Consider the following 14,664-nt stretch of genomic DNA (forward strand, 5'->3'; position numbering starts at 1 on the left):
AAGACAGGCGCGGAGCCTCAGTCTGACTTACTGTATCTAATGTGATAGGTAGGTCTTGGCGGAGTGATGAGATTTTATCTGCAAAATATTTCGCAAATGCCTCACAGCCTATCTCCAATTCTCTAACGTTTGGTTTGCCTTGTGGCAGTGTTATAAGATCGCCAATTACCCTAAACAATTGTGCTGGGCGCGAATTTGCAGATGCAATCTTGGCTGCAAAGTATTGTTTCTTTGCAGCCTTGACTGCCATCTCATATGACTTCATAAACGTTCTATAGGATGTTCTCGTCACTTCGTCCCGAGTATGCCTCCACCGCCTCTCTAGTCGTCTGAGCCCTTGCTTCAGCTGGCGTAGCTCCAAGGTATACCATGGAGCCAGCTTCATACGAGGGCGCAGAGGGCGCCGGGGTGCGATTTCGTCGATGACCCTGGATAGCTGATCTTGCCAGACTTCCACCAGGTCATCGAGGGAATCGCCAGTGGGCCAAGGGTCCCTCAGGGCCGTTTGGAACCGTTCCGGGTCCATCAGGCCCCGAGGGCGAGCCAAAATAGGCTCTCCGCCCATACAGGGTTGGGGCGGCATCTCCATACGGGCCTTAAGGGCTAGGTGATCCGACCATGGGACCGCTTCATCTGCGATATCGTTCACCAAAATCCCAGACGCAAAGATCAAGTCTAGTGTGTGTCCGGCCTGATGCGTGGGTGTTGTAACAAATTGAGAGAGTCCTAGTGTCGCCATGGAAGACACTAGGTCCATCGCCTGAGTGGAGGCCGTGTCGTCGACATGGACATTGAAGTCACCCAGGACCATAAGTCCCGGGCTCTCCAATGCCCAGCCCGCCACTGCCTCCAATAGTGATGGTAAGGCGCTGGCTGGTGCGTTAGGCGGATGGTACACCAGCCAGATCGCCAACCCCTCCCCAACATCCCACCACAGACCGACACACTCGATGCCATCGATCTTTGGGGCCGGGAGAGCCCTAAAGGAGTAAGCCTCCCGTATGAGCAATGCCACCCCTCCCCCCCGCCCGTTACTCCGTGACTGGTGAAAGACCGAGTAACCTGGGGGGGTCATCTGGGAGAGAGCTACTGTCTCTCCTTCCCGCACCCAGGTCTCGGTCACGCAAGCCAGGTCCACGTCCTGCCTAAGCAGGAACTCCTTAAGGGTTGAGGTCTTGTTATTGATGGACCTGGCGTTGCATAACACCAGTGACGGAGACGAGCATTTCCTCTTAGGCCCACTACCTGCCACCGTTGGGATGGGCAATAGACTGGAAGGTGGCCGAGCACTGGTTTGTCTCTGTCTCCTTCCCTTATATAATTGTCTATTCCCACCGTCATATCTTCCCCTCCCCAGGAGCACTGGAATCCCCTGGGCCAACATCTACACTCACTTGGAGTGGGCTCGCAGTATACTCCTCACAGTTGTTCCCAATACTGCAATAATATCTGGATTGCAGAAAACTGGAGCCAAACTGGAGCCAACCAGAGACCAACAACATAGCTGAGACATAGAATATTAGCATGACATGTTAAATGAAGCAGAACTTACATAGCAGGATCCTTCTTATAGTATGTGTCATTCACGGTAGTGCATTCCATGGTTCCTAATACCTTACTCTATCCCAGGGGCGTCAAACATGCAGCCCAGGGGTCAAATCAGGCCCCCAGAGAGCTATCAGGCCCCCAAGCAACTGGCTCTTGTCTGCTTCCTTCTCCCTCTCTCTCGCTTCCTTCTGCATCTCAGCTTGCTTTGCAAGGCTTGCTCAATTGCACAGGACAGGAGCTACAGAACAAAACCTCAATTTTCTCCATTGGTTGAGGCTCCTCCCCCTCCTGGTCCCTTGGAGAGGAAGGGAAAGAGCCAGAGCTTCCTTTGCCCAGTTCCCTGGATCTCATGGGAGAAATACAAAGAAAGCACCTTTAAGATCAACAAGTGCTAATGTTTTAAGCAATTTTTTTGTATTAAAAATATCTTTAGTCATGCTTGTCTGTGTCCTTTAAAAAGTTTATATCTCTGCTACCTAATCTTAAATAGGTACACACATGGCCCAGCCCGACAAGTTCTCTTATATGTCAGATCCAGCCCTCATAAGAAATTAGTTTGACACCCCTGCTCTAGCTATTAGGAGCACAGCCCTGTTACCTGTGTAAAAAAGCCCTCTTGAAAAATTCAATTTTGCACAGTTTGCAGAAAGCCAAGAGAGTGGCCGCCAAATCCATTCCAATAACAAAATTTTGGATCCGGAAGCTCCAGCAAAGAGAATTAGCACAGTGAAACATTTAGAGTGTCAGACTCAGACCAGGAAGACTCAGGCTCAAATGCCTTCTCTGCAATGGAAGCTCGCAGGGGTGACTTTGTGCCAGTCACACATTCTCAGCTTCACCTATCCCACAGGGTTGTTGTGAGGAATAAACAAGAGATATTGTATCATGTAGGATTTATTTATTCATAGAAAAGAAAGTTCTGTGTACCAAGCAAGCTGAGCAAAGAAGATTGTAGATTTATACCCAGCCTTTCTCTTGGAATCAAAGCCTCAGAGTGGCTTACTATCTCCCCCACATATTCTCCCCCACAACAGAGATGGGTGGGGCTGAGAGCTCTCACAGAAGCTGCCGTTTCAAGGACAGCTCTGCAAGAGGTATGGCTGACCCAAGGCCATTCCAGCAGCTGCAAGTAGAGGAGTGGGGAATCATACCCGGTTCTCCCAGATAAGAGTCCGCACACTTAACCCCACACCAAACTGGTTCCCTTAGTAATGAAGCCATCTTAGCAACAGTGCTGCCACTTCCTTGATCCCAGGTATCTGCCGCAGAAACAACCTGGGATATTGCAAAGCTCAGTCCAGCCCGCTGAAGTCACCAAGGCAACTTGCTTCCCTTCCAGTTAAGGTAAGCGCCGTTGTGTTCATCGCTGAGTTTGGAGACTACATCCAGGATCCCTTGAACACTCTCAGCCACAGTTAGCTCGCCCTGCAGGAATCAACCAGAAGCAGTGTATGAGCTGCACAACTAATGTCCATCTCTTGGGAGGACTGAGATTTGATTGCTGGGTGGGACATTTTCCCTATCTTGACCTCTAGGCCATCATGATAGGAAGCCAAGGACTCTGATAAAGCCCAAAGTCAATCCAGCAAGTAATTGTACTCTGCAGAGGCTGGACTACAAGATCCAAGTTCCAGTGCGACTGGAGTGGCACTTCCTGTGTCCAATAGAATGTGGCCATTAAAGCGGTGATCACCACAAAGAGGACTTGCTCCACAGAGATAACAGGGAAGTAGAACATCCAGCCCTTTCTTCATCCTTCTGCTGCCACCCAAACAGCAGAAAGGAAACCAGAATAGAGGGCCTTTTGTCACCTTATTCTGGTGCTCTACGGGCTGGTCATTGTCTCCATGAAGTACCTTCCAACTTTCCATCAAAGCCAGGGAGAGGTTACTCCTTACAATCAGCTTCCCTGGAAAGCAAGCTCATTTCCAACAGGCACACACTGACATTCATTTATAAGTAACACTGAATTTGAATTAATTAATAGTAATCTGCAGGGCTTTTTTTTTAGCAGAATGCACAGGAACATCGTTCCGGCTGGCTTGGTGGCAGGGGGTGTGGCCTAATATGCAAATGAACCCCTGCTGGGCTTTTTCTACAAAAAAGCCCCGTATGAAACAATGGTGATGTACGTGGGTGTGGCCTAATATGCAAATGAGTTCCTGCTGGGCCTTTTCTACCCCAGAAGCCCTGGTAATTTGTGAAATTAATTTATAAATAATATCCAATAGTTTAGCCTCTTTTCCTCCTCTCCGAAAGGAACCAAGTGGGGTACAATAATAACTAGATTCAAACTGATTGTCGAGAATAAAATGGCAGGATCAAAGAATAAAAGCTAACATCAGATAAGCGTCTAAAAACAGTGGAGAAACACAGGATCATTGTCCACTGCCTCCAGAAGCCAACCTCAATAGCTCAGCATTGCACAGTTTCCGAACTATGAAATAGATAGGTGCACTTTTAACAGTGTCTGCAAGGCTGTTGCACATGACCACAGGGGGGCACCACTTTTTTGTCTCTTGCCTTGCAAACCCCATCATTGGGGGTGGGGGTGGAGGGGGGTGTCACTGTGTGTCAGCTGCAACCCAATGGCAGGTGTACTGCAATGGTATTGTAGTGCTATAGCAATATGAACATATGAAGCTGCCTTATGCTGAATCCAACCCTCAGTCCATCAAAGTCTGCTACACAGACTAGCAGCAGCTCTCCAGGGTCTCAAGCTGAGGTTTTTCACGCCTATTTGCCTGGACCCTTTTTAACTGGAGATGCTGGGGATTGAACCTTCAACCTTCTGCTTACCAAGCAGATGATCTACCACTGAGCCACTGTCCCTCCCCAAGGTTCCACTATGGCTACTATGAATTTAAAAAAATGGTTAAAAACCCTACGAGAAGCTAGAAAGTGGCAAATAGCAGGCACAAGGCCATAGGGAGGGAAAGACATTTTTGAAATCTGCACAGTACCCTGCACACTGGAGGGAAACCCACATTAATGTTGATCTTTTGGGAAAGATAGGAGCAAAATAGGTTTGTGAAACACTGGGAGAAACCTGGGGAAAGCACTGACGGAGCATGACAGGAAGGTGTCTCATAGATGCTCCAAAAGTCACCCCCCCCAAAAACAATGAAACCCACTGCAGTTTGAAAGCCAGGAGGCAGCAAACCCTCTGCCTGGGAAGGGACGAAGGAGCCTTTCTGTAACTTATCCATTAACATTTCTACCCATGAAATAGCACCCACCTCCTGGCCGCCCATGTCGGTCTTCACCCATCCTGGATAAATCGCTGTGCACAGAATGCCGTCTTCCTTGTAACCCAGAGCCTGGCACAGGGTCAGCATGTTAAGAGCAGCCTGCAAGAAAGGAAAGCAGACGACAAGGAGCAAGCAGGGACACAAAGCGAGCAAAGCACTGGATGATGCAAGCCTGGCGGACGGAGTCCAAACACAGTGGAGAACCTCCATTTGCAACTCAGTATGCATTTGCTGGGGGAGGAGAAGAAGAAGATGATGATATTGTATTTATATCCTACCCTTAGAGACTCAGAGCAGCTTACAATCTCCTGTATCTTCTCCCCTCACAAAACACCCTGTGAGGTGGGTGGAGCTGAGAGGGCTCTCAAAGCAGCTGCCCTTTCAAGGACAACTCCTACGAGAGCTATGGCTGACCCAAGGCCATTCCAGCAGCTGCAAGTGGAGGAGGGGGGAATCAAACCTGGTTCTCCCAGATAAGAGTCCGTACATTTAACCACTACACCAAACTGGCTCAGCCAGTTGCTGAAGCAGCAAATCCAAATTCCCCTCCCCGAGGATTATGCCTGGATGAGACAAGCATTGGCAGATTCCCTGGTCTTCCCGACCCCGCCCCCCCAACAGCATAATCCCTGATATCAGTGATGTCATGAGGAAATGATGTCATCAGATCAGGGACATTGTGCTGTGACACTCTGGTTTGAGGGCAATCTTACCATAGAGTTTCACCCCCAGACCAGAGCGCTGTCTTGCAATATCCCTGACGTGATGACGTCGCTTTGGCATGATGTCATCGCATTGGGGATGTCACGTTGTGCCGTCCTCGTTTCCTGGAAGGCTCCCTCCCACCCCCCGCCAGGCCATGGTAAGTACCTGGCAACTGTAGCCATATTCCAAATCTGACCATGGAGGTCAGTACGCAGCCTGGTAGCGGCTCTCCAGGGTCCCAGGTTGGAGATCTTTCATATCACCTACTGCCTGAATCTTTTTGCTGGGGACTTTCTGCATGCCAAGCTGAAAGTCTCCAGAAAGTCCACCGCTGAGTCCCACATGCCCTCTCCTGACACGGGCCCATCTGCTCCACAAGGAAGGCCAGTTTATTTATAGGGTTGTCAGGTCCTCTCTTCATCACAGCAGGGGGATTTGGAGGGAGGGGCGTTCCAGAAGTGGGCGGGATGTCACATGTGACATCCCCAACATGATGACCTCACCCAGAAGAGCTGTCATCACATCGGTGATGTTCTGGCTTTTGGGCAAAACTCTATGGTTTGTTTGGGGTTTTTTTCCCTTCAAAACCATAGAGTTTGCCCAAAAACCTGAGCATCACCACACAGTCCAATGACATCACCCAGACGTGACGTCATCATTGTGTCAGGGGTGGGGCTAGGGTGGCCAGACCGTCCCGGGACTTTCCACTGGCCACCAATTCCGGTTCTGGCCACCAATTCCCGGCTCCCGGGCTGCCTATACCGGGACCATTACAAAGTCCCGGTATAGCCAGCGGGGAGCCGGCGGGCCGCGCGCGCGGGCCGGGAAGGCGGGGAGTGAGGCAGCCTGTCGGTCACTTCCGGGTTCCTGTCCTGCATCTCGACCTGTGACAGGCTGCTTCGGCGTGCTGCTGCGCCGGCCCCCTGGGTCCCACAACGATGGGACCGATGCCACAGGGACGGGCTCGAAACACTCTATAACCCCTCAAAAGAACAGCAGTCTAGCTCGCTTCCCCCGAGCCCTGCCGCCATAAGCCTCAAGGGGGCTCATTTTGCGGCATCTCCCGGCGGGAGGGTGGCATCCGCACGGGACACATATCAAATGAAAGAGGGGGCGCAGGGCTATCAGAAACAGCCGGCAGAGGGAGTCGCGAGACCACAGCGGTGTGCGCACGCGCAGGGACGCTGGCTGCCTCACTCCCCGCCTTCCCCGCCCGCGCGCGGGGTCCGGAGAGGCCGGCGCTGGTCCCTGGAGGCCTCCAGAGGCAAATGAATTGGATACCATGATACATGAGCCCCAAAAACTAATCTCTAAAATTTATAGCTGGCTACTAGGATATGAGATGCAAACGGAAACGGTTAAAGAGAGCTGGGTAAGATGGTTACAGGACTTTGGCTATGCAATAGATTTGGAAGAATGGGAAAAAAATTGGAAGTATAATATTAAAATGACTAAATCGACAGCGTTCAAAGAAAACCTGTACAAAATGATGTATAGATGGCATCTTACCCCCGCAAGGCTAGCTAAAATGAACCCAACCTATAATAATAAGTGTTGGAAATGTAAAAAAGTTGAAGGGTCATTTTACCATATTTGGTGGAAGTGTGAACTTGCCAAGAAGTTTTGGGCACAGATAAATATATGGATCCAAAAGGTCTTAAAGATAACGATTAGACATCTACCTGAATTGTATCTACTAAGTGTATGTAGAGAAAACTTAGGGCGAAAGGAAAAAAAATTGTTGATATATATGATCACAACTGCTAGAATTCTTTATGCGAAATATTGGAAATCCCCTCAGATCCCGAATAAGCAAGAATTTTTATTTAAGTTACTAGAATCTGCTGAAATGGATATTTTGACAATAAGATTGAGAGACGGAAACTGGCAAGAATGTATAAAAACCTGGGAACCTGTATATGTATGGGCAAAAAGTTTGGGATTCGAGATGAGACATTAGTATTCTTATGTTATATACTCTTAAGGCTCCTTTTATATGTGGTGGTGGGTGGTGGGTGGACACGGTGGATGGGGTGTTTGTATTTTTTTTTCTTCTTTTTTGTGTTTGTTGGACTGTTTGATTTCTTTAATAAACTTTAAAATTTTAAAAAAAAAACAAAACAAAACCATAGAGTTTGCCCAAAAACCTGAGCATCACCACACAGTCCAATGACATCACCCAGACGTGACATCATCATTGTGTCAGGGGATCCACACCCCGAAAGTGATGAAGGTGGCGCAGATAGAGCCAACAGAGCAAACAGGACAAAATAAATAGGCTGCATTATGCAGCACAGTTGAGAAAGTGCCTTATCCCATATACTGATGAAGTATATACAGGATTTGAGAACAAAATTGTTTCCGGCGGTGATATTTGGGGGATTTTTGGGGACGTCACAGGAAGTGCTGTGAAGTCACTTCCTGTTTCCGGCAGTGGCATTTGGGGGAAATGATGTCATTTGGGGGAAGTGATGTCACAGGAAGTGATGTCACTTCCCGTTTCCGGCAGGTGATGCGGGGAAATGATGTCACAGGAAGTGGTGTCACTTCCTGTTTCCGGTGGTGGCATGACGTCACCGGAAGTGACGTCGCCGGAAGTGACGTCACTTCCTGTTTCCGGCGGCGTGCGCCCCTACCTTCCACCCCTCCCCCCCCCAAGGTGTCCCTGGCTGGCCTTCAGACATTATGGTCACCCTAGGTGGGGCTTTGCCAATGAAATCACTGTTTGGTGGTGGGATTTCCCCTGCTGGCCAGCTGGTGGGCTAAAGCTCTCAAGAGCGGGGAACCCCTGCTGGGAAGGGAGGATACTTTGGAAGGGGGTGAGGACATGATAAAAGCGGCACCTACCTTGCTGCAACGATACGAAACTGCAGGTTTATCATATAACACGGGGAATAAATCAAAGGAACACAAGATGGAGGCAATGTTGATAATGGCTGCCCGGCTGCAGCTCAGCCCTTTCTCTGAGCTTCCTTGGGCTGCCCTCTTCAACAGAGGCAGGAAAGCCTGGAAGGGAGGGGGTAGAGAAAGATCACAAAAGTGGCTAGGAGAGGGGCCAGGAAACCTGTTCCTGCTGGCACTTCAGTCTGCTGCCACCACAGTTTAACTCAGCGTGGCTCCCAGTGGGACATTCCATCCTGGGGCAAAATTACACACACACTAAACAATGCACTTTCGATCCACTTTCAATGCACTTTCCAATTGGACTTTACTTTGTGAGCTGGCAAAACCCAATTGGAAAGTGCATTGAAAGTGGATCGAAAGTGCATTGTTTAGTGTGTTGTGATCGCAGCAAATGTTTCAGTCCAACCATCACAACAGGTCTTGTAAGCTAAGCAAGGGGGGTTGGCCCCGGTTAGTCCTTGGATGGGAGGCTCCCGAGGAAGCCCAGGGTTGCTACACAGAGACAGGCAACGGCAAACCACCCCTGAACATCTCTTGCCTTGGAACTCCTACAGGCTTACTGCACATTAGCTACAGTTTGATGGCACTTTCCACTACTATATAATTACTGATTGTCCTGAACAAACCATCCATGTTTCTCTCTTGCCCTGAAAATCCTACGGGGTTTCCATAAATCAGCAGCGACTTTGACAGCATTCCCCACCAGCCTGTAGCTGGAGAACAAAATGAGAATCTGGTGGGTCGATAAAATGAGTACCCAGCTTGTCTGGGGGTAAAGTGTAAATGACTGGGGAAGGCAATGGCAAACCACCCCGTAAAAAGTCTGCCATGTTGTGAAAGCAACAGCACCCCAGGGTGGGAAACAACTGGTGCTTGCACAGGGGATTACTTTTACCCAGGGCTTTTTTTGTAGAAGGAACTCCTTTGCATATTAGGCCACACCTGTCTTATGTAGCCAATCCTCCAACAGCTTACAGGGCTCTTCTTACAGGGTCTACTGTAAGCCCCAGGAAGATTGGCTACATCAGGGATGCGCGGCCTAATATGCAAAGGAGTTCCTGCTACAAAAAAAGACCTGCTTTTACCTTTACGTTTAGCACCTTAAAGACCAACAAAAAATTTCTAGGGTATAAGCTTTCATATATCAAAGACCACATTCCCTGAACTTCTTCCAGTTGCTCTCAAGTTTGAGATTAATATGAAAACTGAGAAGAATGAGGAAACAAGGTGAAGAATTATATGGTTTCATCTTCCTGTCCTCCTAATCCAAATCCTCCATAAAGTACAGGTATTTGCCACTGGCATAAAGTGTCTCCCACTGCATAGCCTGATGCTGCAAGGGAAGAATTTCCCATGTCACTTGTGGCCAGGTAAGCAGAAGTAGGAGACATTCTGCCAGTTCTCTTTGCATGGAGGTACTGCAGTCCACGCTCGTTCTGATCTCTTGTGCCCAATGCAGCCTCACCTGACTCACTAACAGTGGCCCAATCGTGTTGGTTCGGTATTCACTTATCATATCTTCCTCATCCACCACGTCCAGTGCCACATTTTTATAAATGCCGGCGTTGTTGATCAGCAGATTCAGTCCCGACCCTTTCAGGTGATTCTCCACACACACTGCAGCATCTTTAATGCTTGCGGAACTCGTAACATCTGCAAAGACAGCAGTGGGAGAAACAGGTAACAGCGGGGAAGAGTTTTGGGCCACGGGGAGCAACTGGGACTGTTCTGAGCTCGCTTGCTCAAGCCAGGGCCTTCAGTGACAACAGAATGTCCTTTGGGAGACATCATTCCCTGAGAGGATTCAGCCCATGAAAAGCTGAGTCCATCCTGGGCTGGCCAGGATTACAGCAGGACAGCCTTTCAAACCAATCTGCAAAATTAGTGGTGGAAAGTACCACCATGTCACAGCCAACTAATGGTGACCCTGTCGGGCTTTCAAGGCAAGAGATGTTCAGAGGTGGTTTGCCGTTGCCTGCCTCTGCATAGGAAACTTCCTGCGTGTTCTCCCATCCAAGGACTAACCAGGGCTCACTCTAATTAGCTTCAGAGATATGACAAGACCCAAGGTAGGGCCTGCAAAGTTAGCAGCCCTTAAAAATGCTATTAAACCAAAATGCTCAGATGTATCCAAGTTAGTCATTGCCCAGATCTTGGAAGCTCTGCAGGGTCAGCCCCGACAACTATTTGGATGGGAGACTTCCAAGAAATACCGGGGTTGTGGCACAAATGCAGGCAATGATAGACCTCTGCTCCATATGCTTATCCAATCCCCTCTACAAGCATAGCCAGCTTCAAGAGGGGATTGGATAAGCATACGGAACAGAGATCCATCAGTGGCCATTAGCCACAGCATATTCTTGGAACTCTCTGTCTAAGGCAGTGATGCTCTGTATTCTTGGTGCTTGGGGGGGCCACAATGGGAGGGCTTCTAGTCCCACTGGTGGACCTCCTGATGGCACTTGGGGTTTTTGACCACTGTGTGACAGAGTGTTGGATGGGATGGGCCACTGGCCTGATCCAACATGGCTTCTGTTATGTTCCTGTGTAATGCCAAACCACTTTTGAAATGCCTCTTGCCTTAAAAAAAAAAGTCTAGCTCGCCACCTAGTGGTGCATAATGCTAAAAGAGCTAGAACTTCTGGCTGCCAGACAATCTTAGAATCTCCTGGTTATACTACACAGACAGACTGCCGTATGATAATTATTATAATTAATTATTAGTCATTTACAAACAATGGTCTCTAACTTAGGGCTGTTGCCATCATTTTAGGAGGCAGATGCCTTCAGGTACACAAAGAAACCTGGTTATCACAAGCAGAGGGCCACACAGTACAAATCTGGTAGACTTCATTCCTATTTTATTCTGCCAACCCCACCCCGACCTTTAGGTCCCAATTGACATGTGACCTTGGCAGTATAGACAGCTCTGCAAAACAGTGGTCACACACACCAGCAGCACCTGAAGGCTGGACCAAGTTCAGACCAGAGGTGGAAAAAGGTCATATCTGAATGGCCTTTGTATGAAGAAACTCCACTGCAATATGGCAAAGGCAGTGTCCTAGCCGAAATGGAAAAGACTGCAGAACAAGGCAAATGCCTTAGAAGTAAAAAAACCCCCTCTAGTCCAGGAGTGGCCAATGGTAACTCTCCAGATGTTTTTTGCCTACAACTCCCATCAGCCCCAGCCATTGGCCATGCTGGCTGGGGCTGATGGGAGTTGTAGGCAAAAAAACATCTGGAGAGCTACCGTTGGCCACCCCTGCAGTCTGTTTCAGTCCAGTCTTTGGGAAGCAAATGGAATGGAGGGGAGCAGGGCTTTTTTCCCTGGGGGAACGTGGTGGAATGGAATCCCAGAACCTCTTCGTGGAAACTAAAATCTAAAAAAAAAAAGGTTTTAAAAGCTCATGAGGGGCACCTGTGTTTTTCTCTTTCATTCCTCTTTTGAGAGTCAGTTTGGTGTAGTGGTTAAGAGCATGGACTCTTATCTGGGAGAACCGGGTTTGATTCCCCACATGTGCCTGCTGGAGTGACCTTGTCTGTCACAAGTTCTCTCAGAGCTGTTCTCTCAAGAGCAGTTTCTGCCAGAACTCTCTCAACCCCTTCTACCTCACAGGGTGTCTGCTGTGGGGAGGAGAAGGGAAAGGAAATTGTAAGCAGCTCTGAGACTCCTTTGAGTAGTGAAAGGCAGGGTATAAACCCAATCTCTTTTCTTTTGAGAGTTCCGGTGCCCATTTTTCCAGAAAAAAAGCCCTGAAGGGGAGAGTTTACAACAAAAGGAGCAGGCCTCAGATTCAGCAGGAGCTCACAGGAGCACAGCTCCTGAACCTATCTGAGGGTTCCCTCTCCCCACCTTGTCCATTGAATAGTAGGTGCAGCTGCATAACAATTCCTGGATGAGCTCCACCACCTGTTTTTCTACAAAATGACCCCTGAAAAGGAGTGAAGGCAGAAAAGTTCTAAGGTCCATGGCACGAAGGAAAAAGAACAAGAAAGGACATACCTAACTTCACCATCACAAGGTATGGGTGCTTGGAAGCCAGATTCCTGAGTTCCTGAAAAGACACAGCCAGCAGGTAAGAAAGAATAACAGAATGATAAACGACAAGGTAAAACTAAACCTTGGTAAACTAAAACTACACCTTGGGAGGGATGGTGGCTCAGTGGCAGAGCATCTGCTTGGGAAGCAGAAGGTCCCAGGTTCAATCCCTGGCATCTCCAAAAAAGGGTCCAGGCAAATGTGTGAAAAACCTCAGCTTGAGACCCTGGAGAGCCGCTGCCAGTCTGAGTAGACAATACTGACTTTGATGGACCCAGGGTCTGATTGAGTATAAGGCAGCTTCATATATCCATATGTTTAGACCAAGTCAGGCTGGTGGTGGAAAATGCAAGGTTTTAGGTCACAGAGAACTTTTCAGTTAAAAGATTTCCCCCACACCCATCCAGTAAGGTCCGTGAAAGTAACTACCTGCTAGCAATTATGTATTTGGTTAAATTTATATACTGCTGGTTGGCCAGTAGAGTCTCAAAGTGGTTTGCGACTTTTAAAACCACAGGCATCCTGTTTCCTTCTCCCAGCCCCTGTTCCTTCTGGTTCTGTTTTATCCCACCCCTCCGACATCAGCTTGCAAAGAGAACCTACACTATTAACCTCTCAACTTTGAAGCACTGAAAATGTAAAGAAGAGCATAGGACTCTTTTCTCAGACCTCCCTTGGAGGGAAGGAAAATAGATGTGGAGGGAGAGGTGGAAAGAAAGCAACTTTAACTTTAAACGCATTCTCCAAACCATCTGCTGGCTTGGCTTGGTTAAGTAATTTAAAGAGAGAAACGCCTTCTCCAAGCCAACTAATGGGGTGGGGGGGTGGGGCTTCAAGGGCCACACAATATGGGTGTAAGAGCCACATGCGGCTCCCGAGCTGCAATTTGGCCACCTCTGTTCCAGATTAACCTGCCTTTCTGTATCAACAACCAGGAAGGAGAAGGGCGGGGGCGGCTCTAAGAGGCTTTGTCCCATGGTTTCATTCGATAATGCCTACATGGAGAAATAATTAATAGTTTTGTCATTAATAGTACTATTCTTTGATGGTGGTTGACTCCAAGCAGGGTAAAATCCTGAAATTAATCCCCCTTCTCTCTTCCTTTCTCAGCTGTATCCACAGCTCAGTTTTATACTCTGGAATTGAGAATCACACAGTTAAGGCTGCAACGAAGTGTGGTTGTATTTTATATTCAGGCTGCTTTGGAGCTGACATTGGCTTCCCAAAACTGACCACAATACAATTAGGATTAATTAAAAAGCAGAAACGGCTTTATAGTATATGTCAGTACAAAGTTACTTGAGCATAAAATCCAGAGATAGAAACAGAACAAAATTTGAGTCCAGTGGCACCTTTAAGACCAACAAAGTTTACTGGGTAAGGTGTGCATGGACACCTCTTCATATACAGAAGTGGGCTTGCACACCACATCTTATACCCAGAATAAAAACTGTGTTGGTCTTAAAGGTGCCCACTGGACTTAGAAACTTTGTTCTACTGCTTCCGCACCTGGATCTACCCACCTGGATCTATCGGGAGACAACACGGGACTTACATTTGCAAGCAAATATGCACAGAGTCGCACTGCGCAGCTACAGTCCATGGATCTAGGGGCACTTCTCTCTAAGTCAACGCGACAGGGGCCAGGGCTCGGGCTGCACAGGACTTTCAGTTGAGAGTGAAGCCCCACAGATCCCAGGGACGCTTCCTTCCGACTAAACACGCAGAGGTCGTCAATCCCTCGGCCACCCACCCCCGAGCTCCCCCGCACCTGTCCGCGCTCCCCGTCTGGTTCCCGGCTGCAGGCGAAGATCCATCGCGGCGCGTCGGGCTTGCTGAGGAGTTGCCGGACCAGCTCCAGGCCGATGCCGCGGTTGGCTCCCGTCACCAGGACGCTGCACGCTCCCAGCACAGCCATTCGCTCCGCCGCCGGCGCTGCAATGAACCGCGACAACCCGGACTGCCCGGGGAAGACCCAAAGGGCGCCCCCCGGTGGCCACGCGCGGCCATAGGGCTCTAGAAAGAAGCGTGTAGTTTTACGCAGTGTAGCTAACAAGCGTCATTTTAATTGGGTTGCCAGGCTTGTGTTGGAGAATCCCTGGAGATTTTGGGGATTTGTCCGGTAGAGGGCGGGGTTTGGGGAGGGGCATCAGCTCCCCTGGTGAAAATACATAGGAGGGTTTCAGCCTTAAGGTGAAACTAACAAGCAAACGGCTG

General features: G+C 48.9%; 1 protein-coding gene across 1 annotated transcript; it reads right to left on the reverse strand.

The window, feature by feature from the left end:
- Nucleotides 1-2,432: 2,432 nt before the first annotated feature.
- LOC132582542 (C-signal-like) lies at nucleotides 2,433-14,376 on the reverse strand. The gene is made up of 6 exons (XM_060254162.1): nucleotides 14,219-14,376; nucleotides 12,412-12,463; nucleotides 9,874-10,061; nucleotides 8,352-8,510; nucleotides 4,788-4,898; nucleotides 2,433-2,973 (listed from the first exon to the last, which is right to left on the reverse strand). Exons 1-6 carry the CDS (start codon nucleotides 14,363-14,365, stop codon nucleotides 2,860-2,862), a joined length of 771 nt encoding a protein of 256 aa, XP_060110145.1. The 5' UTR covers nucleotides 14,366-14,376; the 3' UTR covers nucleotides 2,433-2,859.
- Between the last annotated feature and the right edge of the window lie 288 nt (nucleotides 14,377-14,664).

Source organism: Heteronotia binoei, chromosome 14, assembly GCF_032191835.1.
Source record: "Heteronotia binoei isolate CCM8104 ecotype False Entrance Well chromosome 14, APGP_CSIRO_Hbin_v1, whole genome shotgun sequence".
NCBI classification, from domain to species: Eukaryota; Metazoa; Chordata; class Lepidosauria; order Squamata; family Gekkonidae; genus Heteronotia; species Heteronotia binoei.

Bases quoted from the DNA above. Each gene is read 5' to 3' on its own strand.
- LOC132582542 (XM_060254162.1), bottom strand. From the start codon at position 14,365: ATGGCTGTGCTGGGAGCGTGCAGCGTCCTGGTGACGGGAGCCAACCGC. The intron at 4,899-8,351 runs GTAGGTGCCGCT...CCTTTCTTGCAG, and splicing joins TTTCGTATCGTTGCAGCAAG to GCTGCTCTTAACATGCTGAC. The intron at 2,974-4,787 runs GTGGGTGCTATT...TGATTCCTGCAG, and splicing joins CCGACATGGGCGGCCAGGAG to GGCGAGCTAACTGTGGCTGA.